The sequence below is a fragment of the Telopea speciosissima genome, chromosome 1, assembly GCF_018873765.1.
Source record: "Telopea speciosissima isolate NSW1024214 ecotype Mountain lineage chromosome 1, Tspe_v1, whole genome shotgun sequence".
Lineage (NCBI taxonomy): Eukaryota > Viridiplantae > Streptophyta > Magnoliopsida > Proteales > Proteaceae > Telopea > Telopea speciosissima.
In genome coordinates this window covers 7,494,445-7,521,245 of record NC_057916.1, presented here as the reverse complement: position 1 = coordinate 7,521,245, position 26,801 = coordinate 7,494,445, and the positions used below count along the sequence as shown (strand labels likewise).

General features: G+C 39.7%; 2 protein-coding genes across 4 annotated transcripts in view; both read right to left on the bottom strand.

Annotated features, from left to right (window-relative positions):
- Window positions 1–5,737: 5,737 nt before the first annotated feature.
- LOC122648688 lies at window positions 5,738–7,635 on the bottom strand. Its single transcript, XM_043841909.1, has 6 exons — window positions 7,629–7,635; window positions 6,889–7,238; window positions 6,723–6,773; window positions 6,490–6,623; window positions 6,299–6,390; window positions 5,738–6,199 (listed from the first exon to the last, which is right to left on the bottom strand). The coding sequence occupies exons 1-6, from the start codon at window positions 7,633–7,635 to the stop codon at window positions 6,018–6,020; spliced, it is 816 nt and encodes a 271-aa protein (XP_043697844.1). The 3' UTR covers window positions 5,738–6,017.
- A 114-nt stretch (window positions 7,636–7,749) lies between these two features.
- Window positions 7,750–26,801, bottom strand: part of LOC122668009 (E3 ubiquitin-protein ligase RKP-like) — a 38,663-nt gene continuing 19,611 nt past the window's right edge. For 2 of the 3 annotated variants that reach the window (XM_043864532.1, XM_043864546.1), the window contains 6 exons: window positions 26,618–26,701; window positions 23,339–23,614; window positions 22,831–22,962; window positions 15,835–16,034; window positions 15,449–15,650; window positions 7,750–8,391 (listed from right to left, as the gene is read on the bottom strand). In XM_043864532.1, coding sequence (XP_043720467.1) covers window positions 8,086–8,391; window positions 15,449–15,650; window positions 15,835–16,034; window positions 22,831–22,962; window positions 23,339–23,614; window positions 26,618–26,701 — 1,200 coding nt within the window. In that variant the 3' untranslated portion in view covers window positions 7,750–8,085. The remainder of the gene's footprint in view (window positions 8,392–15,448; window positions 15,651–15,834; window positions 16,035–22,830; window positions 22,963–23,338; window positions 23,615–26,617; window positions 26,702–26,801) is intronic. The other variant, XM_043864539.1, reaches the window with a different exon arrangement.

The window sequence follows — 26,801 nt, the reverse complement described above, 5'->3', positions numbered from 1 at the left end:
AAACCCACGATCTCATCAAATTGCACTCCCAGATCACCAGAGAAAACCCTAACTGAACCCAAATCCTAGATCACTAACAGACGAAAGCAAAATGAACAAACAAAATGATATTTCCAGATGGAGACACTTAAATCCTCACATATCACGGAGATCCGCTGAGAAAGACACGAATCAAACCAGCTCAAACAAGAATTAAGAACAATACACCGAACATTTGGTGGGGGAAAAAGTAGATTTTTTTTTTCATCAGACAAAAACAGATTGGATTTGAAAAGGAAATGGCAGGAGAAGTCTAAGACAATAAGGGAACCTCTTGCTTGGACAAAGGCTTCCACTGCATAAGCTGAGAAATCTGCTTATCAATGTGGCCATGGGAGTTCATATTTCATGTCTGGAAATTGTGCAAAGTTCTATGTTGATGGGTTTGATGTGAAGCAAAGTGCGGAACTGAAATTGACCAGACCTACCTCAAATGTTCTGAAGATCCTGCAAATCTGGAATGAACCCTCTTGGATGATGGGCTTCAATTTGGGAAGAACGGAAATTACTAATAATTTATGGTCTGATTTCTGAAACTCTGTTTTGTAGAATTTCGAATGGTTAGAATGAATATATTATTCTTCAATGATGTACTGAGCAAAACTTCTTGGGAGACATCAAATTGAAGGCAAAAATTTTGAAAACGTAAGTGCCTTATTATCTAGGTTTTCCATGTGGGACTGATGTGATAAAGATGCCGCAGAGGTTGGTTTTGGAGAGAAGAGTGCTGTTGCATTTCATCTGGGTTCAAGGTTTACAGGAGGAAAAAGATTGTTGTGGAAGTGAAACGAGAAGTATGAGGAGATGGGTTTTGGAGAGACGAGTGTTGTTGCATCTCATCTGGGTTCAAGGTTTGCAGGAGGAAAAAGAAGAAGAAGAGGAGGCAGAAGAAGAAAAATGGGAAAAGATGCGTTGTTGTTGTCTTTTGTAAGTAAGGGCATTTTGGTCACATCAGGTTAATTATTAATACCGTTAACGGCCTGGGGCTAAGTGAAGCCCAGTTTGAAAAGTAGGGGACGTCTGAGTAGTTGTTAGAAGGGCAGAGGAGCTTCCCTGAATTGTCAGATAGTTTAGGGGAGGTCTGAGTAATTTGCTCTTTGTTTTAATGTTTTCAAGCATTCAATGCATTAGCCAAGGTTATTACATTGTAGTAGTGATTTCAATAAATATATTGGGAGAAAGAACGTCACCTGGTCGTTTGCTGTCGCATGTAACTGCGTCTAGACACAGTCGGACACGAAATGACCACCGTACCCCTGCCTTTCTATGGGGCTGGGGGGGTCATTTAGTGCCCGACTATGTCTGGATGCAGGTACACGTCACAACGCACTACCAAGAGCATTCATTTTTCTAAATATATTATATCTATTAATATATTTTTAAATGTGTATTTTGTTTTCAGTATATTAACCCTTGTTTTGTAATCAAACATATTGAGCATGTGTTTTAATCCTAACTTTGTATTTTAATTTATGGACAAAATATTGTCACAACAACCACACAAAAACGAAATCCCATGGCCCCTTCACATACCACTATTCATGTGGGAGGTGATATATCCTAAATGCCCCTCAAATGGTGCCCCCTATTTGAAGATTTAGAATGGGGAAACCTTAGACGTCCAGCATAAAAAAAGGGGCATCAAAAGAAACCTACTCACTTTATTAATTTATTTTCTTGTATTTTATTTAATTTTAACCAAGTAAATAGAAAGAAGAATTTAACTAGGTTGACTAGGTTGCCTAACACATTCTCTGGATCACAACTTGACCCATACCCTAGTTTTTTGTTTGACATGTCCTCATTGAAACTGTTATGGGGTCATATTCGTTTTTATGGGGCTTAAACCCTGACCTAGGGAAGGACTTCCTATATCCTTCTCTCCCAAGACGAAGACTCTCACAGGGAGATGTGGGGATTCCATTACACTAGCCGCGTGCAATGTATATTGTCTCAAGTTATGATTCTTTGCACGCCACATATTCTTCATATCTCAATATACTACATGAGATAATTTGCCAAACTTTACTCTAATATCACTTGTTGGAACGAATACGTGAACAAAAAAAAAAAGAAACTAATCACACATGAACCTAAAAGAATTAAACCTATTTCAACATAAATGCCGACATCCACTCGAGAAAACCAAAGAATTTTTCAATTGTTAAAAAATATTGTACCCTACTCCAATCATGAGTCATGACCACTGATATCATCTTCTGCCTTCAGTTTCTACAGAGAAGAGCCCATGTCTGGTGTGTATATCTATTGGCATAAAGTGGTTTAAAAATCATCTTTTTATTTGACAAAATGATCCGAACAGCACCCTGCCACCCTAATACAGCCAATATGTATTGATAAAATCCCTTACGCTCCATTTGGTTGCAAGGAGAATTAAAGGAAAAAAAAAAAAATTTTTTACAATCATTACCCCATGTAACACCATATGACAATATCAATAACTCTAAATCATTCCATATTTAGGCTTTGCACCCAATTCCCTTTGGTTTAAAATGTAAAATAAATATGACATGTAAAATGTATATTTATTATATTTGATAAGAAATTGAAGTAGTTTATACAATCACATGGGACATGGGGTAATGATTATAAAAATTTATTTTTTAAGTTTGAAAATTTTCTCTTCCCTTCCCTTTAATTCCCCTTTAATTCCACTTGCAACCAAACGGAGCCTTAGTCCATTCGCCAAAACTATTAGTTCATGTGGCTCAAAATGGAATACATGATCATTGATCACACCGTAGATTTTAACCCCCAAAACGTTGAACCTTCCCGCTAACACGCCCCTACCCTTCTTTCTATCTAAAATTTGTATTCCTCTTCAACAGGAAGGTGGGTTAGAGCATTTAAAACAGATTCTTACCCTTTCAGCTTGATTGGGTTGTACAATTACTGGGATTCTCATCATCTAAATAAAATTCGGTGGTTCTTCATCAATCAAAAAATAAGTACAAATAAAAGTTAAAGGTTACTACCCCAGTTGAAAAATGAAAACAGAAAACAAGCAAACAGAAACTAAATTAAGCTTGGAATCTGGTCCCCATGACAGCAGAAACAAAGACCCTTTATCTCGACCCCTCCAGAATCCAAATGTTATTAGTGAGTCTTGGCTTTCTAGACTCCATTTGTTAGGGATTCCATTGCTTGTTTTCTAAGTGTCTTGTCTTGGCCTCCTGCAGTGGGTAAATAAAACCAACTGCAATGAAATTTTCTGTTTAAGTTGGCTAGTGTATCTGAGTACACAGATTTGATAATGTACAAATGCCCACAATAATTAAACTAGATTCTGGAGAGAGGAATGAGGCTCCCATACCGTTGCTAAGTTCATGTTCCAATTCGTAAATTCATGATCAATAGGTTGAATCATAGTTAGTTAAAACAGGAATGGCAAAAAATAAAAATAAAAACTGTTTTCAGTATGGCGACTTAAAAACATCTTAGAATTTGGACATGACAGCCAAAAAAATCTGATCAAACATTTCAATGACTGGCAAAATTTCGAAAACGAAAAAATACGAAGTTTTAAACATTAGATTTGAAAACTACATGACCAAAATATGGCTATAACCAAGGGTAATTATCAAACCGGAAGCTTCAATAGGCATTCAATACTTGGCTTTTGGAGGAAAACCATCTATATAGATAATCAAGTATAGATCCTTGAGACTCTATAATACCAAAAGGCCATGACAGAATAAATTTAGTCCACAGCAATGATAATACACCCTACTAGAAAATCATTATTTCAGAACTTTTCTAACTACAAATTGAAGAGATTATTCTTTGCATCAGGGGAGGCATCTCTCTATCCAGGTTCCAGACTGGAAACTTTTAACTCTCTTGCATAAGCATTCAAATTTTCCAAAAACGCTTCAGTATGTTCTACCGGTTCTCCAGGAAACAAACTGCAAAATATACATTGAATCAAGAAGTCTACAACTTCAATTGTAGAACTGATGGATTCTATCACACACCAGTACCACATTAACATTGGGGTGCTTTACCACACCCAAGGAGAGGGGACTAATGGAAGGCCAAAAAGGTTTCACCTACATCTACTTCAGGCCCCTTCGATCAACAATGGAGATCCACTAATTATTGAGAATACAATTCTTGAACTATCATCATGTTCCTGGAAGGAGCCATCAGTGGAAGCCAAAGACTGTTAATAACATGGCAAACTCCTCGACCAATCAAGGAGTGGAGAGAAGTATTGTGTTCCTGGGCTCTTTCCCTCTGCTGGATTAGTAATTTCATTTCCCCCCACCCCCAGCCCCCTCGTATCTGTTTCCTTTTTTGTATTGCTTCTGTTCTTAATTCGAGACTGTGTTTTGGGAGCTGATATATGTGTTTGACATCCGAGTGTTGTCACATGTTTGGGGCTATGTGGTAAGCAGGAATGGGTGACTTTCACAATTCAAACTGTTTAAATAATTGAGAAATCTAGATAGGTCACTTGTCAAATTTCAATCTCTAATTCACCCATCCATTTGGCTCCTTGTCCTCAGTTACCCAACTGAAATTTACATGTAGTGGCTCGACAAAACAGTGAATCTGTTTGGTTTTTACCCCCCTATTTGTTTTTTTTTTGGCACAACTATATACATAATGTAAAAACAGTTGATGTGTTTTATTTTAAATATTTATACAATAGAGTATGTCAGATTGATGGATTAACAATAACTATGAATTTCATCATAATTAAAACAATAAATAAATAAACAAATAAAACTTTGCAATAAAACATAAAAACCTAATGACAATGAAATGGAAACAAAAACATTTTCATAATTTTATGCAAAAGATTGCCACAACGCCAATGTGCAGTTTCCCTCACATGAATTTTTTCATTATTTTCTCATTTGCTCCAATACCTTTTTCAGGACACTGGTGTGGTGTGCAGATTCCTCCCCACATTATCGGCGTGGGGACCCCTCTCCCTAAATTAATATACAATTAAACGATAAAATTAGAGAGAGAGAGAGACTGAAGGATGGGTTCAATGATACTTCCAAACAATATTATAGTTTTACAGAAGAAGTGGAAAAATAACGTAGGAAGGGAATTTTGGTTGAGTGATATTGGTGAGAAGTGGGGAAAAAAATGTAGGAAGGGAGTTGAGAGAGAGAGAGAGAGAGAGAGAGAGAGAGCTATAATGGGTATCTTCCTCTCTGAAAGAAAAAAACCAATGATCAGTTTGGAAACGTCAGCGAATGAGATTGTTTCTGAAAATGGAGGGAACGAAAGTGGGGCTGGGAAGGGTGGGTGCATTGGTGTTGAAATGTGAAAGTATAATTCCTTGAAAACACTGACAATGTGAAAGTATAATTCCCTTCAGAATGCTCAGTATAACATCCTAGAATCACGTGCACCATCCTGGTTTCGGAGAATACGCTCCCACCCTTTGTTACCTTTTTCTCTTTCAGTGTTTCAATCTCAATATTAATACAAGGTTAATGGTGCCTGATATAGGAACTAAGTTCTGAATAGTTGGTGAAACCATGCAACCTGGTCATCAATCAAAATGACACCTCAATGATTAACACATTTAATCATCTGTTAGAAGTAATACTAAACAACCAGAGTCAATAATAGCTCATCAAGTATCTTTAGTTAGCCAAACTAGAGAGTGAAACTGCCAAATTTAAGAGAGGATCTTAACCCCATTATCAAGGCATTAACTTAAAAGGAAAATATAATGACAAATATTTATTCAAAACATCTGTGATCCAAAAAAAATAAAAAAGAATGAAGGAAGCAATTCTCTTGTCCCTTCTCATGCCATTATTATTGGGTCCCTAGTATCTCCCAATGTAACCCATAATAGACTATAACGGATAAACAACGAACTCAACTTGAAACCAAAATATATATAGAAATATATATCATATATGCACAAAAAGAGATTTGCTTGCGCTCACCATGAAGCATGGTAGAATGATCCATGGCGTTTCCAATCACCGCTTCTGTCCTCGAGCACCAAAATAGTTAAGAGCCAACCTAGAGAATCGGGTTAAGCTAAGGATAATTTGGAAGAGAGAACGCCCCTTCACAATACCCTCTCGAAGCCCCCTAGCAGTTCTAGCTAACACTGGTTCCATCCTCTGGGTTCTTTGATTGGTCTGCTCCTGCACCAATGCTAATCAAGTGAAAATGAAGTAAAACCCATCACTGAAATCCGCTCAAAACCTCATAATCAACCATGACGATACAGAAAAAAGAGAACCGAATAGCCAACCTGTTGGACTCATGGTCGTCATGCGACGCAACCTGTCCTCAGCCAAGCGAACAGCTCGAGTGGAGCTTTTAACACCTTGAGTTATCTCCTGTCTACACAAGCAAATGGGCATGTATATAAGTTAATAAATCAGCCAGACAAAAGAGGATAAAATAGAAGTAATGATGAGAACATAGAATTCAAATGCAAACCCGAGATCACTGAGCTCCATGGTAAGGTCACTGATCTCCATGCCGGATAACCGGACGGCAGCCATAGTATCGGGAAGCTCCTCCCTCGTGACATCCAATAGCTTCTCTAGTGATTCGGCAGCTCTCTTGAAAGCCTAACACATCCCACATTGAACAATATAAAGAATTTATGTGAACTAAAAACATACATAAACAAACATTTTCCAGCTGGGGCTGGGCTCGAGATTACGAACCAAAAGAGTCGGGATTGCAGAAAAAAAGAGCCAAGATGCAGAAACAGCTACCTGCAAAAGAAAAAAGAAAAAAAAAATTAACAGTGAAATTTAAGAAAGGGAAAAGAATGACCGAGAAGAAACCCTAGGTGGGGAGGGGGTTGGAGAAGAAATGCCGAAATTATACCACGCAGGCGATGACATTTAAGATGAAGATGTGTCGATGGGTGAGGTTCAAGTCGGTGAGATGGAGCGAAAGCGGAAAAGCGACTGACAAAGTGAGAGGAGAAGGTGAGGGGACAGTTGTAGCAACAGCAGTATCATCGGACTGGAGAGAAATGGACGAGAAGCGAAACACAGGGAGGCGGAGATGCGACGGAGGACGACGGTGGTGAGTGCTGTGGATGACGCTCCGACATAAGAGGGACGTTGGGTTCGCTGCTGCTGCTTTTTGCAGGATCCCAAGCCTGGAATTTGATCGCACCGAACATTGGTTGTTGACGAGACAATGCGAGAGATATGACACGATGCAACTCTCTGGTCACAGTTCACGCTACCTCTCCGTCTTCGCTTTTTAATACATTTTGGCTTGTGCTTCTAAAATCTTAAATCTCAGGGAGCCATGGGTAATTTAGTCATTAAACACATTAGAGAGAGCGACGAAGAATCTTCTCAAGACCTATATGTACACTATGTACTTTTCTTTTTAACTAGTAAATTTTATTTCTCGTTCTCACAAAAAAATTAAAAAGAGTTCTCAATATCTAAATTTTTAGAAACTTTGGAGAAATTGAATAGCCAGCGAAAGTAAAATATGAAATGCATGGTTGGACCCACAACTAATTAGAGTTTCGAATGTGTCCAATGATCGGGATAGTATCTATCCATCTATATGGCAAAATAGATACCTTGTGAGGTTTGCCAAACCAAACATAACCAAAGTTAGTCGCTTTTGAGTCAGATCCTTTAAAACTTAAGGGAGCTAATTAATGGGTAATTCAAATGGACAAATGAGAGAGAGAGAGAGAGCCAAAAGATTTCCTTTTTCCTTCCATTTTACATCTCATATTTACAGAATAATGCCCTCTGATCTCTACAAAAATTCTTTATGAACCCCAACACTGCCAATATTTTTAGCCAGCTTGGTACAACTTTTGAACACATTTCCTTATATACAAACACCATTTTAAATAGAGAATAACAATAACAGCACCTACAAATGAGATCCTCCCCCCCCCCCCCCATCTTGTAATAACTTCTTTTGGATAACATCTGTCACAGATCTGAAACTCCTCACTGCATTCTGTTTGTCGATGCCTCAATCGGCCAATGGATCGACAACCAGATTAACAACTCAGCTAATCTAGATAAAGTCTACCATCCATCACAGTGTCTTCTCATCATCCCTGTGCACTTCCAGGACTATAGCATTGCAAAAGAAACACCTTTGACAGTTTAGAAGGTGCCTGGTTATGCAGCTATAGCACGATGCATGAGAACATGGCTCAAACCGAGCATCTGCCACGGATGTATAGCAGATGCAGCACTGGTCATCGTCATCCTCCTCGGTCTCACCACTAGAAATTATCTTCTTTGCTTCCCTTGACTCTGTCCTGCTTCTAAGGAGGCCTGAGAATTGCTCAAGTTGCCTTAGTCTTGTTGCACAAGGGTTTCCTCTCAAGGATCCAGCCTGAAAAATTGAGGTGGGAAAAAAATTAACACCTGTTACAGAGTTACTGACACATTTAAAAGAGCATCCCAGTGCACGAGGATCCCGCTACTGCAGGGTCTGGGAGGGGAATGTAGACAGCCTTAACCCCGCTTCGCGAAGAGGCTGTTTACATGTTTCGAACCCGCAACCTGATGGTTGCAATAGCTCAACCAGTTCCTGGAACTGGTTACACATTGTAAAGGTAAAAACAGCCAGCATAATGAAGTAAAAAATATTCAAACAAAGACATTAAGTGAGCAAAACTGATGTTTCCTAATAACAAAGATCAAAGTGTTGGCGTTCCAAAGATAATTACATCAGACCCTCTAATTATAGGAGTTCCATCCATATATACAATCGAGAAAGCCAGTATAAAGAACTGATATCAGGATATGTCAATCAGAAGACATGTACACTATCCCAGTTGATAAATATTGTTTTAGTCAGGGTAGACTTCGCACTCGTCTTTTTTTCTTTTTCTTTTTCTTTTTTTTCTTTTTTTTGTTTTTGTGGGGGGTGGGGGGGTGGGGTAGAGGGTGTGTGGAACATGAGAAGTGCAATGGCAAGTATATCAGTTTACTGAGGGTCCCACTTTTCTTTATGGTCTAGACCGAGCTGAGGGTCCTACTTTTCTTTATGGACTAGACCGAGCTTTCTTCAAAAAATAATTGGTATCTCACTTGACGATGAGTCCCACTTTCAATACATTGTAACCATCTACCACTTGCCAGCTCACTAGAACCTACACTTGATGTACAAATGGGCACCACCAATCTTCATTCATCTGGTAAGTTGCATCCCAAATGAGACATGGTTAAAACATTGGAATACAAGAAGGAATACCTAATTGGGTCATATAATTGATATAATTTTCCATGTAATCAATCTAACGACAGCCTCTCTATACAATTGCTTGATTAAGCCACGTCAGCCTGTTAGAGTTGTTAGTATATCTTGTGGGGGTAGTTCTGTCATTGTCATATTATAAGACATGACCAAGTTGTATTTTTCTTGTTCTTATTTTATTTCCCTTTACCTCCCTAGGGAGGCCTGTGTAATTTAGAAGAGATTATTAATGAAGTAATATGTGTGTTGAGAATCACTCAACACACACAATCGATTCTCTCATTCCCTTCTCTTCTTCTCTTCTATCCTTCTTCTTCTTGAAGTAAATCTCATCTCTCTTACTAGATTCGATCCATCTTTAAGTTCCAACTTGGTATCAGAGCTAAGCAATCTGGTTTGAGAGTCGACTAAGCTTTGCTGTCTTGCTCTTCACCTCTCTTTGGAACCCTAAGAGGACAAAGGGGTTCCATTAGAGGCTGTACTATGTGAAGTATACATATACTACACTATTTGGTGGTTCATTCTTCAAACCCACACACCATGGATGAAGTTTAGTGGCTGTTGTTGAAGATTGAAGCTCTTACAGCCACCCTGTTTTTTCCGCCAGCTGAAGGAGTGTTTCTCTCATTTCTCCCTCATCTTCTCATCTTTTGGGAAGAGGTTTGCTGCTTGTGGATCGCCTAGGGGTACCCTTTTGAACCCCCCACCACTCGGTTGAAGAAAGAGCCTGTTTGAGGAGCATAGCTCCAAACTGTGACACTTTCAAGGTACCGTCAGCTCTGTTTTTTCGTCTCTGGCCTGTTTTTTTTTTAAGCTCAGTATCGTGGATGTGTTTTGGTGTATCCGAATGGAGTTGTTTGTTCTTTTAACACCTGTTGTTGCTATGGACTGAAGGTTATTGGGTATTAGAGCAGTTTGATTGATGTTATACAAGCCTTTACTGCCTATACACTTGCCGTTTTTTGGTATTGGTTCTCTGTTTGGTTGCTTTGGCTGTCAGGGACTTCGTTGCTGGTCTGCCTACTTTGTTTGGGTTGAGGGTACTCCCCATTTGAGCAACCCACTATTGTTTGTTGGAGTGTCTGCCCATGATGTCTACTGTGTCTGGACAAGATTCTGAGGTCAGTGGACCAACTACACCTGGCAGCCTAAGTAGTGGTTTTCCAACCATGGCTTCCTTTGATAACCCCAACACCCAAATCTCTATTGTGAAGTTGGACAATACCAACTACTTGGATTGGTCTCGGCCTGTGAAGTTGTCCCTATGCAGTAGGGGAAAGTTGGGTTACATTACTGGGTCTATCACAGCTCCTGCTACAACTGATCCAGGCTATCTCAAGTGGGAGACTGAGAACTCCACTGTTATGACTTGGCTTATATTCTCCATGAAACCTAAGATAGGTAGGAGGTTTATGAGCACGGAGACTGCGAAAGATGTTTGGGATAGTGTCTCCAAAGTTTTTGATAGAGTTGGAGATGCAACAAAGGTGTATCAAATTCTCCAAAAAATCATCCATATGAAACAGGGTGATAGGAGTATCTCTGAGTACTACAACTCTGTTATTAGCTAGTGGGAGGAATATGATCATTATAACAACCTCCAGTTGTCCAACTCTGATGATCAGGCAAAGGCCAGGATCCTTATTTTGCTTGGAGGTCTTAACCCAGAGTATGAGCCTCTTCGCCTGCAAATCTTAGGAAGATATCCCTTTCCTTCTCTGGATGAAGTGTGCAGCTACTTGCAAAGTGAGGAAACCAGGAGAACCACTATGGATATTGCACCATCAACAGAGAGATCTGCTCTTGTTTCCAGTTCCCACAGAGACTGGAAAAGTGGGGGGAAAGGCCAAGGGCTACCTCGTGGAGATCACCGTGAGAGATAAAAGTGTGATCATTGTGGCAAGCTTGGACACACCAAGGACAGGTGTTGGGATCTTCATGAACAGCCCCCTGGTATGCGTGGTAGTTCATCCAGTGCCCGGGGAGGAAAGCGAGGGGGAGCTAGGGCTCACTCCGTGACATTTGAGTCTGAGTCACCTGGACCCCAGCCGGCCTCTGATTCCCTCTCACAGGATGATATTGCAGCCCTCCGTTGCTTGATGTCTCACCTTGGAGCGTCACTCTTGGTTCTCCCTCTGGAGGGTCTTCTATACGCCTCGCTGCGGGTCTCATCTGCCCCTCCTACTGCACCCACCTGGATTATTGACTCTGGAGCCTCTGATCACATGACTGGTATGTCACAGTACTATGATTCCTACTCCATTTGCTCTGGCCGGGACAAGGTAAGGGTTGCTGATGGTTCCCTTTCTTCTGTCTCTGGTAAGGGTAATGTGCGAGTCACTCCTTCTATTTCCCTTGAGTCTATCCTTCATGTTCCTGATTTTGATACTAACCTATTATCAGTGAGTCACCTAACCAAATCCTTACATTGTTGTGTCACTTTCTTTCCTTCCTATTGTGTCTTTCAGGATTTGGAGACAAATAGGGTTATTGGTAGTGGGACTGAGAAAGGAGGGCTCTATCTTCTTGAACCACGGTTACCTGCCCAATCTACTGTTGCAGCTTATGTTTGTGGTCGGAGTGACCGTAGTACTCTGGAGTCTGTAATGCTTTGGCATCAGCGTTTGGGTCATCCCTCTTTTGTTGTTATGAGGAGACAGTTACCCCACTTGTTTACTTCTTTTCCTTCATCTTATGTTTTTCAATGTGAATCTTGTCTTTTTGCTAAACATTGTCGCACATCTTATCCTTATCGTGGTAATAGATCTACTGCACATTTTTCTCTTGTTCATACTGATGTTTGGGGACCTTCTCCCACTACTTCTTTATCTGGATTTCGTTACTTTGTTTCATTTGTGGATGACTATTCTCGGTCTACTTGGACTGTTTTGTTGAAACAAAAGAGTGATGTTTGTGATGCTTTTAAGGATTTTTATCATCTTATTAGTACTTAGTTTGGTACCCGCATTCAAATTGTTAGGTCTGATAAGGGGGGTGAGTACATGTATGGGGGGCTCCAATAGTTCTTTACTGATAATGGCATCCTCCATCAACTGGCTTGTGTTGACACCCCACAACAAAATGGGGTGGCTGAGCGCAAAAATCGCCATTTGCTGGAAATCACCAGGGGTCTTCTCTTTGGTATGCATGTGCCTAAGACCTTCTGGTCTGATGCACTTCTTACCGCTGCATTTCTTATTAACCGGATGCCAACTCCACTCCTTGGCTCCAAATCTCCCCTAGCTCTTCTTTCTCCTCAATCCTCAGCTTTCTCCTTGCCTCCGAGAGTCTTTGGTTGTGTTTGTTATGTTCATGTCAACAAATCAGCCCGTACCAAGCTTGACCCCAAAGCTCTCAAGTGCATCTTCTTGGGCTACTTTGATTCAACCAAAGGGTATAAGTGCTACCATCCTCCTTCCCGAAGGCGACTTCTCTCCAAAGATGTCACCTTCTTTGAGTCTATCCCTTACTTTTCTTCCCCTCAACATTCTGTTCAGGGGGAGAGTACTAGCAGTGAACAGAATGCTGATGTCATTCCCTTTCTATCTCCCTTGCCTACCTCCACTTCTATCCCCTTTCTTTCTGACTCAAATTAAGCTATTATACTAAATCTAACAAGACTGATCTTACTGAAAATATCTTCTTTCATATGCTAAAACATACATGTTAAATACCCCAAGGGAGTAGCTCAGTTGGCAAAGTCCAACACCTCACAATTAAGAGGTCATGAGTTCAAGTCTCCTAGGGGCCTACCTATCAAAAAAACATACATGTTAAAAACTAAATTACAAAAAAAAAAAATGTGAACTTTCAAGGTGATGATGCTCTATCACCACATGGAACACTTGGATGGGCTTCCATAATATACAGGACTCCAGGCCAATCTCACTAGTCAAGTTTCTAAACAAGCTCAGAAGTGGTTACATTGCAGGATTAAAGTTTCTTAGAATTTTATAAAAAAAAGTATTTAATTGCAACCCGACCAATGATTGGTGTAGTATCTTCTGGACCCATCCATGTTTGCCATGCACCAACCTCTAATGTAAGGCAAAGTTCAAAACCCTTGTGACACTTATCACCTTCTATTTATTTTATTCTACTTTTATAACTATAGTAGGTAATAATGTATATAAAATGCAGATTTAATGGAGCCAAAGGCATCTAGCCCCAACATGCTACCCACAATTATGTAAGTGGGGGTTCTTGATATATTTGAGGGTTCTTCTGCCTTGGTTCTAGAGATGAAACTCCTTTCAGAAATCACCATCTACCAAAGGATGACAGACAGCACATATAAAAACCAGTGTATTACCCAGACATTTGATTGTTGTTGATGTAGACAGGTTCCTGGGCCAGAAATATAGCCGCAGGAACCTAAGGGGTAAAGTCCATGTTACCACCAAAGTGGACCAGGCTCGTGGGTCCTTTGGGCCGACCAGCCATGGTCTGGGCCCTACCCTTTTGGGTTACAGGTTCACTCAAACAAGACCGTGGGGGCTGCTAATTGTTTGTTTCCTTTTTGGTTTTACCAAGTCATTATATATGTAATGGACCATTGGAGTCCTCACCACTATTTTAATGAAGCTTGAGTTCTAGTTTTTACCAATGGCTGTGTAAACAGTGTAGGAGAGAGTCCTATGAGGTGAGAGGCCAGGTGCAAGTGAGATACTCAATCCATTACCCTGTCGTCTTCTTCTATTTCTTGTCCATCGATTCCCTGTTCCTATTTTGCTGTTCTGCAATTTTAAAACATTAGAGAGACCTCGAAAGCTTGCTGCTGTTGCTGGAGATTGCTGATAGACATTAGAAGGCTATCCGAGTTGTTACACAGATCTGTTTTGGAAAGACAAGAACACAACCTGCGGCATCTATTGTTTGGAGTTTTTTTTCTTTCCTGCTGGTAACTTCAAGCCCCAGGAACTGAAGACTCATTCATCTGATGGTGGTCATCTTTTAGTATTATGTTACCCTTCTACAGGCTTTCTTTTGACAGGAGTTTAAGCCAGATCCAAGGGATGGATTGGCTTCCATTTGTGAGTTGCTATTTTCTGAGTTCACTTTCTAATTTTGTGTCCTCTTCATAACTTTGTGTACAGCCATCAGATTAGGCTGAATTTTTTAAGAGTTTTTCAACCCTCTGACTCTACCCTCGACTGGAACATTAGTTCCATTCAAGCACTCTAGTTACTAATTCTGGAGTCGGGAGTTTTCTGTGAGAAAAGGTTCTCTTGTCCTGCCGATAGGCCTAAAGTTGACTGTATTTGTTAATGCTGTGGTCAGGCTTTAGTCTAAGTTACTGATATATATTGTTGGGTGTGAAGGTTCTTATTCGCCTACTGTTTAGGTGGTTCAATTGTTCTCTGTTGCTCAAACTGAGAGTATAGTGAACTGTTGTATGTGTGAGTGATCTTACTGTGGGCTATGTTCATAGTTGCCTAGTTGTGACTTAGCTCTACATTACTTGTGACTTGTGACTTAGCTCTCCCCCTCCCCTATCCTGTATGGAGTGCAATTCTAATATAGTATTCAATAATACTACCTCTTTAATATCATTTGCCGTGTATAATTATTTCATGTAAACATGAAGTTTGACAACCTCAGAGAAGCAGTATACCAAATTCATTCTGCTCCAGAGAAAGCTTAGAGAAAATTGCCCTTGCTAAGATGAGCAAGCTACATGACCCATCAACCAAGAACTATAGATTTTACCTTCATGATTCAGATATAAGTAGCATGCTCCAAGAATTTAAAACTGCAAATCAGATTGGATATGTTCATAGTTGCCTAGTTGTGACTTAGCTCTACATTACTTGTGACTTGTGACTTAGCTCTCCCCCTCCCCTATGCTGTATGGAGTGCAATTCTAATATAGTATTCAATAATACTACCTCTTTAATATCATTTGCCGTGTATAATTATTTCATGTAAACATGAAGTTTGACAACCTCAGAGAAGCAGTATACCAAATTCATTCTGCTCCAGAAAAAGCTTAGAGAAAATTGCCCTTGCTAAGATGAGCGAGCTACATGACCCATCAACCAAGAACTATGGATTTTACCTTCATGATTCAGATATAAGTAGCATGCTCCAAGAATTTAAAACTGCAAATCAGATTGGATACGCATCTCAAACTCACACACACACACACAGAATCAATCTTCAAAACATATTGAGTTGGCCAAGAACTAACCCAGTTATACTCCAATAGGTACTGAAAGCCGCACTGAACAGTAACGGGGCAGTCCATGCTAGCAAACACTGCCAGAAGATCATTCTGAAATTCTGGATCAAGACTAGCATCCAACAAATTCAAGATAATCCCCACAAGAGGCGCTAAGATCATTCCTCGGTTTATTTTGTCTTGAGATTGGCCCAGTCTCCTAAGTGGCCTGCTAGTATGACAAACACAAACTCAAAAGCAAGAAAATGATGGAAATGTAAAGAAAGAAATAAAGTAAATATCAACAAAAGACACGAGGATTTACTAAGGACCTCAGTGATTCATTAGTACTAATAGAAAACATTGCAGGTCAACAAGATAGTAATGAAAAAGCAGACATTTGTATGGGAACTTACAAGTCAAAAAATTCAGCATCCGCCGCTGAAGTTTCGTGGTTCAAAATAAACACGATCAACTCAGTCAACCTCCGAAGGTTCATATCAGATCCTGCAAGGAATGCTTGAGGGATCACATGGGTACAGAATTCCAAGACTCTTGCCAGATTGCACGAGAGATCGAATATAACGATACACTTCCTCTGCTGCAACTCCAACACCTGCAAAGTATATATTACAACAATTAAATAACACATCAAAGAAGAAACACCAGACAAACAAACAATTCTTGACGACACCTACAGAATCCCTGAGACGATTTGGACATGATACATGCACTCTCGAACAAAGGGAGCAAATACCATTTTTACCAATATGCAGTTACAGATGCCAGAAATGGATTTAGGTCTAGGCAATGGAATGGATCAACCTTGAATCATGAAAGGATAGGAACACTAATGTAAATCAGTGTTTGACTTTTGAAATAATTTAAGATTATTCTTTTTTTGGGGTAAATCAGCAAATGATATTTATAAGTTCCAAAAATAATGCAAGTGGCAATAGGCCACATTTTATTCATCAAGATTCAACCTCAACCTAAACCTAAACAAAGCAGGCAGGATGAATCAATCAAAGCACATAACCCAGTGACAATGCAGCACAGCCTACATTTAAGAATTTTCTAAGGCTGAACCACAAGGGATGGTGATGGAGAATAGGTTAAAATTGATTAGGGTTTTGAGAACTAGAAGATATTAGAGGAAGAATAAGTAATCAGGTGCTATTATGGGACTGAACAATACCTGAGAAGAAATAAGAAGATGAAGAAGATGAAGAGAAAACAGGAATTAATAGAAAGAAGAAGGGAGATTGGAGAAGATACCCTTCAGCCATAGCTGTAAATCAATTCATATGGCTTGGAGGCAGGGTTCATATCCTTAAATAGAACTCACAAAATATAACTCGGTGACCCATACTAGACTCAAAGAACTACTTAATTGATCCACTAAAAAGAGCATAATTGGGCTACTAAACTTACTAGGGATTAAAGTCTAACTACAACTTCATAAATCCTAATGAAACTAGTATCAAACAACCACTCACAAACTCCTACTTGATGCAGAATGATCACCAAATAGGGCTTATTTCTTTAGAAATAGGCCTAGGGTTGGGTTATATACATGTTGGGCCTTTGTTCCCAAGGGTTTTTTATGTATTAGGCCACTTTAATGAGCCTAAACTAGGGGCATATAGGTTGCATATGGGATTAGCCCAATACTTAGTTTATTTTCCTATTTTTAGATTGAACCGGTTTAGAATTGGTTGCATCCAATTGGTTCAATTGGTCCAATTTAAGTGAAGTGTTCCTATTGGTCAATAGGTCCTTATATCCTATTGGCTAACATGGGATCTACTTTAAATTAGTTGTTTTTAAGTTAGATTCTCTTATTTTAAGTTAGTAGGGGTAGTTAGGATATTTTACTGTTTTAAATTAGTAATTTGATTGTAATTAGATCTCTTCCACGATTTTAAGTGAAGAGGAGATTAGATTGTATTAGGATTTGGCTTAGGCCTTTAATTATAAATAAAGCAACCGTGGGAGGCTCCCCCACATTTGAGATTTGAAATTAAAATACAGAATTCGTGGCTGTCTTGCTGCTGCTCCTTGCTCTTCAAGAGTGTGTGCATCCTTGTGGGTTATCAAGGTGGAAGGGTGGGTGGAATCCTACGACTCCTTACGCCGTGACGGCTGGGAGGGTCTCTCTTCGAAGGTGATTTCATCCTTCATCCCTTAACTTGCTGCCGGTGGAATCCTATAGTAAGTTGAGATTTAAATTTCTGTTTTTAGTTTCCTTCCCTCCCCCATTCGATCCCTCTTGTTTTTCTATTTGAATTTCCAAAACCCTAGATCATCTAGGCATTATCCAGCCATCATCCTACCTCTGTTTTACACCAAAATCAGAGCACAGCCTTCCCATACCATCTCCCCCACTCGACCAGACTTGCTGCCCATTCTGTCCAGCCAAACCCTAAAATCCCTCTTATCCTTTAAACCCTAAAAAACCCTAATTTTCTGCTGGGACATATTCAGCCATCAGAAAACCTCCCTGCTGCAGCCGAACCTTCCCCCTAGTCCCTCTAACACTCGACCTTAAGCCCTGCCCCTGAATCCTACTGGAAACCCCAGTTTTGGCTATTTTCCTAATTTTAAAAACCCAGAACCCTAACCCTAAATCTGCAGAATTTTGAAACCTACCCAAATCCAGATATTTTTATATCATAATGACCCTCTAAACCTGCAGATTAAAACCCTATAAACCTCATTCCCAATATCCAACCCAAACCCTAGGAATTGACCTAAATCCTAGTGCTGTCCATTCGAACCATCAGCCCCTTTTGTTATTTGATCCGGTTGTTTGGCTCCCAGTAGGTCTCCTACCTATCTAGGACTACATTATTTTGGTATCAAAGCCATGGAACAGCATGGTAATCAAGTAGTAAGTCCATCAGCAGATCCTATGGCTGCTATGTTGGAATTGTTCCAGAAATTTGCTGCTGAACAAAGGCTGCATATGAAGCCATCCTGGATAGGTTGCAACGATTGGCAGAACAAAGAGTAACCCCTGCCAAAGATTACAGGGATAGACTCAGAGGTTCCAGAGAAGACACAGACAGGTATAGAGAACACATATTTTCATTGCCAAAGGAAGTTGAAAATAAATCTGAAGTGGCAGATAATTGTGATAAAAAGAAAGAGACAGCCCCTATAGCTTCAAAGATGGACAGTCAACATGTAGAAGACCCTATTGAAGTGGTCAATGTCGAAGAAATCAAGGAAGACAAAGCGGAAACAGCAGAAGATGAAGAGGTGGTTGAGAACACTCCACAAGAAGGCAAGGACCTTCAAGATGCTGTTCTTGAAGAGGTGAAGCTTGTGTCTCATGCGTTAGATGAGAAGGTTGCTAACGCTGAAGACTCTATGGACGAGACATTGACAGTTGCTGCTGATTCAGCAAGCGAACACATAGAGTTTGTTCTGCCACCATGATTCTTCGAAGAGAAAGCTCCACGCCTTGGAGATTTTATCCCCAATGTTCCTGCTTCACAGGAATTCTGTTTGGGGATGGTCAAAGCTGCTGGTCACATGTTGATTCCCCCTCATCACTACAAAATTCAAGGACGAATTTTTTCAAGTTGGGGAGAGTTGATGCAGAATGATCACCAAATAGGGCTTATTTCTTTAGAAATAGGCCTAGGGTTGGGTTATATACATGTTGGGCCTTTGTTCCCAAGGGTTTTTTTATGTATTAGGCCACTTTAATGAGCCTAAACTAGGGGCATATAGGTTGCATACGGGATTAGCCCAATACTTAGTTTATTTTCCTATTTTTAGATTGAACCGGTTTAGAATTGGTTGCATCCAATTGGTTCAATTGGTCCAATTTAAGTGAAGTGTTCCTATTGGTCAATAGGTCCTTATATCCTATTGGCCAACATGGGATCTACTTTAAATTAGTTGTTTTTAAGTTAGATTCTCTTATTTTAAGTTAGTAGGGGTAGTTAGGATATTTTATTGTTTTAAATTAGTAATTTGATTGTAATTAGATCTCTTCCACGATTTTAAGTGAAGAGGAGATTAGATTGTCTTAGGATTTGGCTTAGGCCTTTAATTATAAATAAAGCAACCGTGGGAGGCTCCCCCACATTTGAGATTTGAAATTAAAATACAGAATTCGTGGCTGTCTTGCTGCTGCTCCTTGCTCTTCAAGAGTGTGTGCATCCTTGTGGGTTATCAAGGTAGAAGGGTGGGTGGAATCCTGCGACTCCTTACGCCGTGACGGCTGGGAGGGTCTCTCTTCGAAGGTGATTTCATCCTTCATCCCTTAACTTGCTGCCGGTGGAATCCTATAGTAAGTTGAGATTTAAATTTCTGTTTTTAGTTTCCTTCCCTCCCCCATTCGATCCCTCTTGTTTTTCTATTTGAATTTCCAAAACCCTAGATCATCTAGGCATTATCCAGCCATCATCCTACCTCTGTTTTACACCAAAATCAGAGCACAGCCTTCCCATACCATCTCCCCCACTCGACCAGACTTGCTGCCCATTCTGTCCAGCCAAACCCTAAAATCCCTCTGATGCAGATTCGTCACCGAAATGGGCTTATTTCTTTGGAAATAAGTCTAGGGTTGGGTTATATGTATGTTGGGCCTTTGATCCCATGTGTTTTCTATGTAATAGGCCACTTTTATGGGCCTAAAAGAGGGGTACATAGGTTGCATACGGGATTAGCCCAATATTTAGTCTATTTTTATGTTTTTAATGGAACCGGTTTAAATTGGTTGCATCCAATTGGTTCAATTGGTCTAATTTAAGTGAAGTGATCCTATTGGCTAAGAGGTTCTTATATCTTATTGGCTAGTAGGGAATCTTCTTTATTTTAAGTAGTTTAAGTTGTTTTTAAGTCATTAGGACTCTATTTTGAGTCTATTTTAGTTTCCTAATCAGTTTAAGTTATCTAATAGGTTAGGGATTGGGTTAGGCCTTTCCTTTTCAGAGTAGAAGTCTATTTTTGAGTCTTTTATATAAGGTTGTAAGGGGGCAAAGCCTGGAACACGAATTTGATTAATGAAAAGCTTTTTGTTTGCTGCCATAGTTGCTGCCCTGCTCTGTTGAGTGTTGCTCTGTTGAGTGTGCATCCTTGTGGTTCTATCAAGGTGGAAAGGGACTGGTGGAATCCGGTTGACTCCTTACGCCGTGACGGCTGGGAGGATCTTCTTTCTTCGAAGGTGGCTTCAGCCTTCAACCATTCAAACTGCTGTTAGAGGATTCGAGAGTGAGTTTGAATTTATTACTTTCTGTTTATCCTTTCTTCCCTTCCCCAATCAATTCCTTTTCTCTTCTGTCCTATTTTCATAAACCCTAGAAGACTCTAAACTCTGATTCAGATCTGCTCCTCCATTGGAATCTGATCAGATTTGGACCATAACTTCCCCTCATCACCATCTCCACTCGACCCCAGCTGCTGCCCATTCTGTCCATCCAAACCCTAAGATCCCTCTTCTCCATTGACCCTAAAAACCCTAATTTTCTGCTGGGACACATTCAGCCATCAGAAACCTTACATATTGCAACCGAATCTTCCCCCTAGCCACCCTCTAACAGTCGACCTTAACCCCTGCCCCTAAATCCTACTTTACACCATAATTTTAGTTGTTTACCTTATTTACAAAACCCGAAACCTAACCCTAATTTCTGCAGGAAATTAAAACTTATTCAAATCCAGATATTTTTATACCATAATGACCCTCTAAACCTGTAGATTAAAACCCTATAAACCCCATTCCCAAATTCCCATCCTAAACCCTAATTTTGCCCTAAAATAGCCCCTAATCAGCCCTAAACAGCAGGCTTACCCTAAGCTTGGTTCTACTTGGTTCCTAGTGGGATTAATTCCTATTCTAGGACTACATTACCCTCTTATCCTTTAAACCCTAAAAAACCCTAATTTTCTGCTGGGACATATTCAGCCATCAGAAAACCTCCCTGCTGCAGCCGAACCTTCCCCCTAGTCCCTCTAACACTCGACCTTAAGCCCTGCCCCTGAATCCTACTGGAAACCCCAGTTTTGGCTATTTTCCTAATTTTAAAAACCCAGAACCCTAACCCTAAATCTGCAGAATTTTGAAACCTACCCAAATCCAGATATTTTTATATCATAATGACCCTCTAAACCTGCAGATTAAAACCCTATAAACCCCATTCCCAAATTCCCATCCGAAACCCTAATTTTGCCCTAAAACAGCCCCTAATCAGCCCCAAACAGCAGGCATGTCCAGACCTTGCTTTTATCTGGCTCCTAGTAGGATTATCTCCTATTCTAGGACTACATTACTACTGCTACAAGGGAAAGACATAAAATTAGTGTACCCCCCTTGGAATAAATTTTTGGGATTTCTTATTGTGCCCATTACAACCAAAAACACCAAAAATAGAGGCCTATAACCAGCTAGTACCAAAACGAGGACTATTCTTGTATTCTTGTATTCTTGAGACTGCATTACCCAGACAACCAGTTGCCCAGCTATAAGTTGCATTTAAATTGTGTTAACCTCAATCAAGACCAACTCAGTTTCAATCAAGGTTGTAACTCCAGGAAGATTGGGCAGGACTGAACTGGGCCAAATCCAGCACTCCCCTCACCCCCACCCCCACCCCCTCCCAAAAAAATGAAAAAAGACATTTTGGGGGCAGGGGGAATCTTCCTCTGAGCTCAAAATTCTGATGTTTGGATCGCATTTAGCAAAATTGTTCAAGCAGTGCCTGAGGTGATGGATGATTTGATGGCAGTTATCAATCATGTATCTCAACTAAGGGTGTCAAAATCAAACCGAAAGCGAACCGAACCTTTTAAACCGAAACCGTTTGATAAATAGTTCAGTTGTGGTTTCAAAATTGAGACCATTTAATTAAACAGTTTAAACCAAACCGGACCATTTAACCGAAATAAACCGTTTAACACTCTTAGATGTACATAAATGTGCCTGAATCAAACAAAAACTGTTTACCGAAAACCGAAACGTTTAAATCGAAGCCGTGAAACTGTTTAATAAATGGTTCAATTATGGGTTCAAAATTGAGACTGTTTAATTAAACGGTTTAACCGAAAACGAACCGTTTAACACCCTTAATCTCAACTGTTCCTGAGGTGAAGGATGACTTGACGGCAGTTATCAATCGTGTATCTCAATTCTCAACTCAGGAGATTCCTCCTTCCAATTCAGGGAGCAGTTAGCTAAATTGCTCAAGCGGTGCCAGAGTCAAGGCTCCTCTATGAGTCCTATAGAGCCTAAGATTGTCAGGATGGGGTACCCATAATCTCACATGATTTCTTTATCAGAAACTGAAAGCTAAAAAACAAATAAAGAAAATAAAGAAAAATTAAGGAGATAAATAAATAGATCAAGAGAAAAAAAGTATCGAATCCATCAACACAGTAATTTTAAGTAGCAATACTACCTGGTATTTTTCTTGCATCTCTCGAACACAAACAGAGAACTCGGTCATTGTCCAGCTGAGAGTGTTGAAGAGTCGATTAAGGAAAGCTGAGAATAATGCTTCATCATGGATGCATGTGTCCCGTAATAATCCCTTCATAAAGAGAGTAACAAAGAAACATGGGATAATTAAGCTGAAAGATTACACAGGGGACAGTTTCCAATGTCAAAGCCAAAATCAATTTGGAATCAAGATATTGTGAATCTTTTCTGAAATAATAGAAATTTGGTGTAAGACCTAGCTTGAATTACTTGAAACTAGACATATCCAAAAAAAAATTTAGGAATCGATTATCATGGAGAAAGAGGATTTGTGTATTCTACTTCAAATACTTGGGATAAGACAAGATTGAGTAGAAAGCAAACGTAGAATCAGTATGAAAACGCTAGGAGTATCAAAATTCAAAAACTAAGTAGGCAGAAATTAAAACATTGCGTAAGCATAATAACCATCAAAGTCACAAGATCACCTGGAAAAGAGTTGAGGATAATTCTCCATGCTTCGACGAACCAAATCCAGAACCTTTGAAAAGCCGCAAAAGTATGTTTGTTACAGGAATCCAAGATCGATTGTCAAATGCTGACAGCAATGCTCTGGGCAGAGTCTGAACAGATGCTGCATTACTCTCAAAAGCAACCAAATAATCCTTGTACTGTAGCAAGACTGAAATAGATTGAAGAAGAAGATCTCTTAGATCTGCGCTTGATATCCGTGAGTCGTTGAAGTGGGTAACAATAAAAGTTACCTGATAGTCAGAAGAAAACAAGTGATAATTCCTTTGAACTCCATTGAAGGTATAAGCAGAAAAAGATTAACCAAAGCTATCTTATAGATTTAAGCTCCCATTGTGTCAGATTAAAAACATGTTCATAGCCTAAACAATGGCAACAAACAACTTTCAACATGATACAAAGCAATTTCCACAAAACACCATCATTACCTGCACAAAGGAAGACGTCTCTTCAAATTATACAGGCAGTTAGGCATAATATGTTAATTTCCTGGTGAGAGCACCACATTTACTAGCACAAACATTCTAGCCCACTAGAATGAACAATAACACCAGATCCACGTTTCTAAAGCTTACTGACTCAAAGACAGCAGGCATTAGATTCAGATCCCGTGTATCATCCATATTGCATTGTGCATCTGGGATCACAATTGACCATCCAACTAAGGAGATTCCTAGCTTTAAGAATGACCAGGTTGAATGATCATAACTATCTGATTTTGTAGACTTTCCCCCCAGACAATCACTGAATGCTCATAAATGAATTCAAGCGCAATAAGGTGTTACTCCATGGTTCTAAAACTCACTGAAATTTCGAAGGGCCCGAGACAAAATGCCACACGAATTAAAGAATCAACCATGTTTCGGTCGAAATGTCAATGTTTTGCTGAAATCGACCCTATATCATACCATTTCGGCGATATGTTTCAACAGGGTATTATATAATACACTGCTTCGAATGTGCCTGGTCGACTCGACCTGTTTCACCCCTTTTCTCTGCGGGAAGAAGGAAAACCCACATTTCAGCCTGATTTTTGCCACCTCACCTCTACACAGTACACACTACTGGAATACAGTGTTGGGAGTTGCCACGTCAATCCAACGACATCGTTTGCTGCATATTGGTGAAGATTTGGCCACATTCAACATTTCAAGGTATGAACTTCTTCCCAAAAATGATTTTTTCCAAAAAATATGATAAATACCCAAAAGTTGGTGATGAAAGTTTTATGTCAGACACCGGAGCCAGATCTACGGCCTCACGAAGTCGGATTTTTTTTCTTGTGTTTATATATATATAGTTCTGGTTTCAAAAAAATATGTGAAAAAAATGGGTTAATATCAACTATCTGGGGCTCAAATGCATATATGTTAGTCACCATTGGCCGATCTTCAGCCCCTCATGGAGTCGGATTGTGTTTTCTGTAGTTAAATATTTCTTTTTGTTTTTAAATTTTAAAAATATTTTAAATTTTTTAAAATATAGGGAAAAGTATTATGTTTCGTTTGAAATATAAAAAAATTATGAAAATAACTTCAGGGTGTTTGAAGCGCATACGAGGCTTATTTAACATATATTACTTTCGTTGTATTAGGCCAATAATTTTTTTTAAAACAAATTGGGAAAATTCATTTTTAATTAAGGTAAAAATATAAGGGTTAGCAAAAAAATAATAAGTAGCTATATAGTTGCTTTATGACCAAGTAAGTGGTCACGGGTTCGAGTCTGGAAACAGCCTCTCTGCGAAAGCAGGGGTAACGCTGCGTACATTATGACCCTCCCCAAATCCTGCAATGGCAAGAGCCTCGTGCACTGGGTACGCCCTTTTTTTATAGTTGCTTTATGGTCTCAGTTGATGTGCCTCAGTTAATAATGGCTTGTTTTCTTCATGTAATAGTACGTTGATGAGATAATGGTTGCCCAAGGAGGAGATGATGGCAGTGGAGACATAGCATGGAGGCATGGAGTGCCAATTGGGGGTGACAAGAGAAAAGCACAATGTAATTACTGTAGTAAAGATCACATGGGAGGTGGGCCCACTCACAGTCACAAACTGGATTGTCCTTTGTGGACAACTACTACCCAGCCCGCCAGCCGTACATGCTGGCAACACCATCAAGTCACAGTGGTTTGGTGGCTGGTTCTTCACAGTACGGTGACCTATACCCTAAAAGAGGTTACCTCCAGCATGTAGATGAGGCCATTTACAGGGTAGTTGTAGAGGACTTCAAGCGTTTCTTTCAGCACACTATGGCGTACCCAATATTTGTCATATAGTCGGAGGAAAATTGGTATTGGCACCATGAGTCCATGAGTGGGCTCGATCCTCCACGTAACACTTTGTGGTATTAGCCATTAGGATGGCCTAAGGGGGTCGACTTTGTACTCATGTATCACCACACAGTATTGTATTGTTGGGAGTTGGGACTTGAGACTTGGGTCTCCATGAGTTTATGTTACATGTACTTTGTATTATTTCATAATTAATCAATATTATGTTCATTCATAGTACATAATTTACTTGTTTTAATTGCCCTTTCTGTCTTTTAGTACTAAAACAAAGTGTAGAATAGGCAATATTACACAAGGTATACAATAGGGTTTGGCATATACTGCAACCAAGTAACCCCCCCCCCCGGGCGCGCTTGTGAGCTGCTGTATGGATTCATAAAGAATCAAAGGTAGACACTTTCAATCCTACGCGGATTAATAGGAGAGTTAACTTTCTCCATCTCATCCTTTTCTTTATCCTGTTACATTCTATTTTTTGCTGCTTTTATTAGCAGTCGCCTACCACACTGTTTATTTTAGAGTCAACTAGTTATCTAACATTAGAATTTTATAAGCAGACGATAACATGTACATCATAATTTTAAAAATTCCAATACCAAGCACATAAAGACTGATATTTGAATTCACAAGAAATGTATCAGAAACATCATTCAATGCATTACGTAGCACTAACTTCCAACTGGACATCAGCACTTCACCCCATATATTACAATCATATCAAACCTTAAAAAGTATAGGGTTCGTTTTTGTGCACCATTGGGTATGTACATGGCCGGCGTTTCGGCCCTTTGTTCAGTAGGGGGTAGAAATGGTATTACACACCTTCCCCTCTCCCCCATCTGACAGCTGAAGCAACAGCTGTGTACATACACGGCCGTGCACAAAATTTCTTGCCAAAAGAATAAAACCAAAAGGCAGAAAAATTCTTGAAGGATGAGACATACAAATGAAGCGAGTCCATGTTTGAGAAAAACGGTAGAAGGAACAAATGGAGGATCACTCCTACGCAATGCATGAAAGCAATCAACCTGCAATAATAAATTAAAGCAATTAACAAAAGCACGAGCACAAAATATCAGACAAAATCAGTTTAAAGCATAAGCATTTATAGAAGCAAGGTAACTGAAA

Excerpts from the sequence above, each read along its gene's own strand:
- LOC122648688 (XM_043841909.1), bottom strand. Across the intron at positions 6,624-6,722 it reads CTGCAATCCCGACTCTTTTG|GCTTTCAAGAGAGCTGCCGA; the intron begins GTTCGTAATCTC and ends GGGATGTGTTAG. Across the intron at positions 6,200-6,298 it reads GACGACCATGAGTCCAACAG|CATTGGTGCAGGAGCAGACC; the intron begins GTTGGCTATTCG and ends TCACTTGATTAG.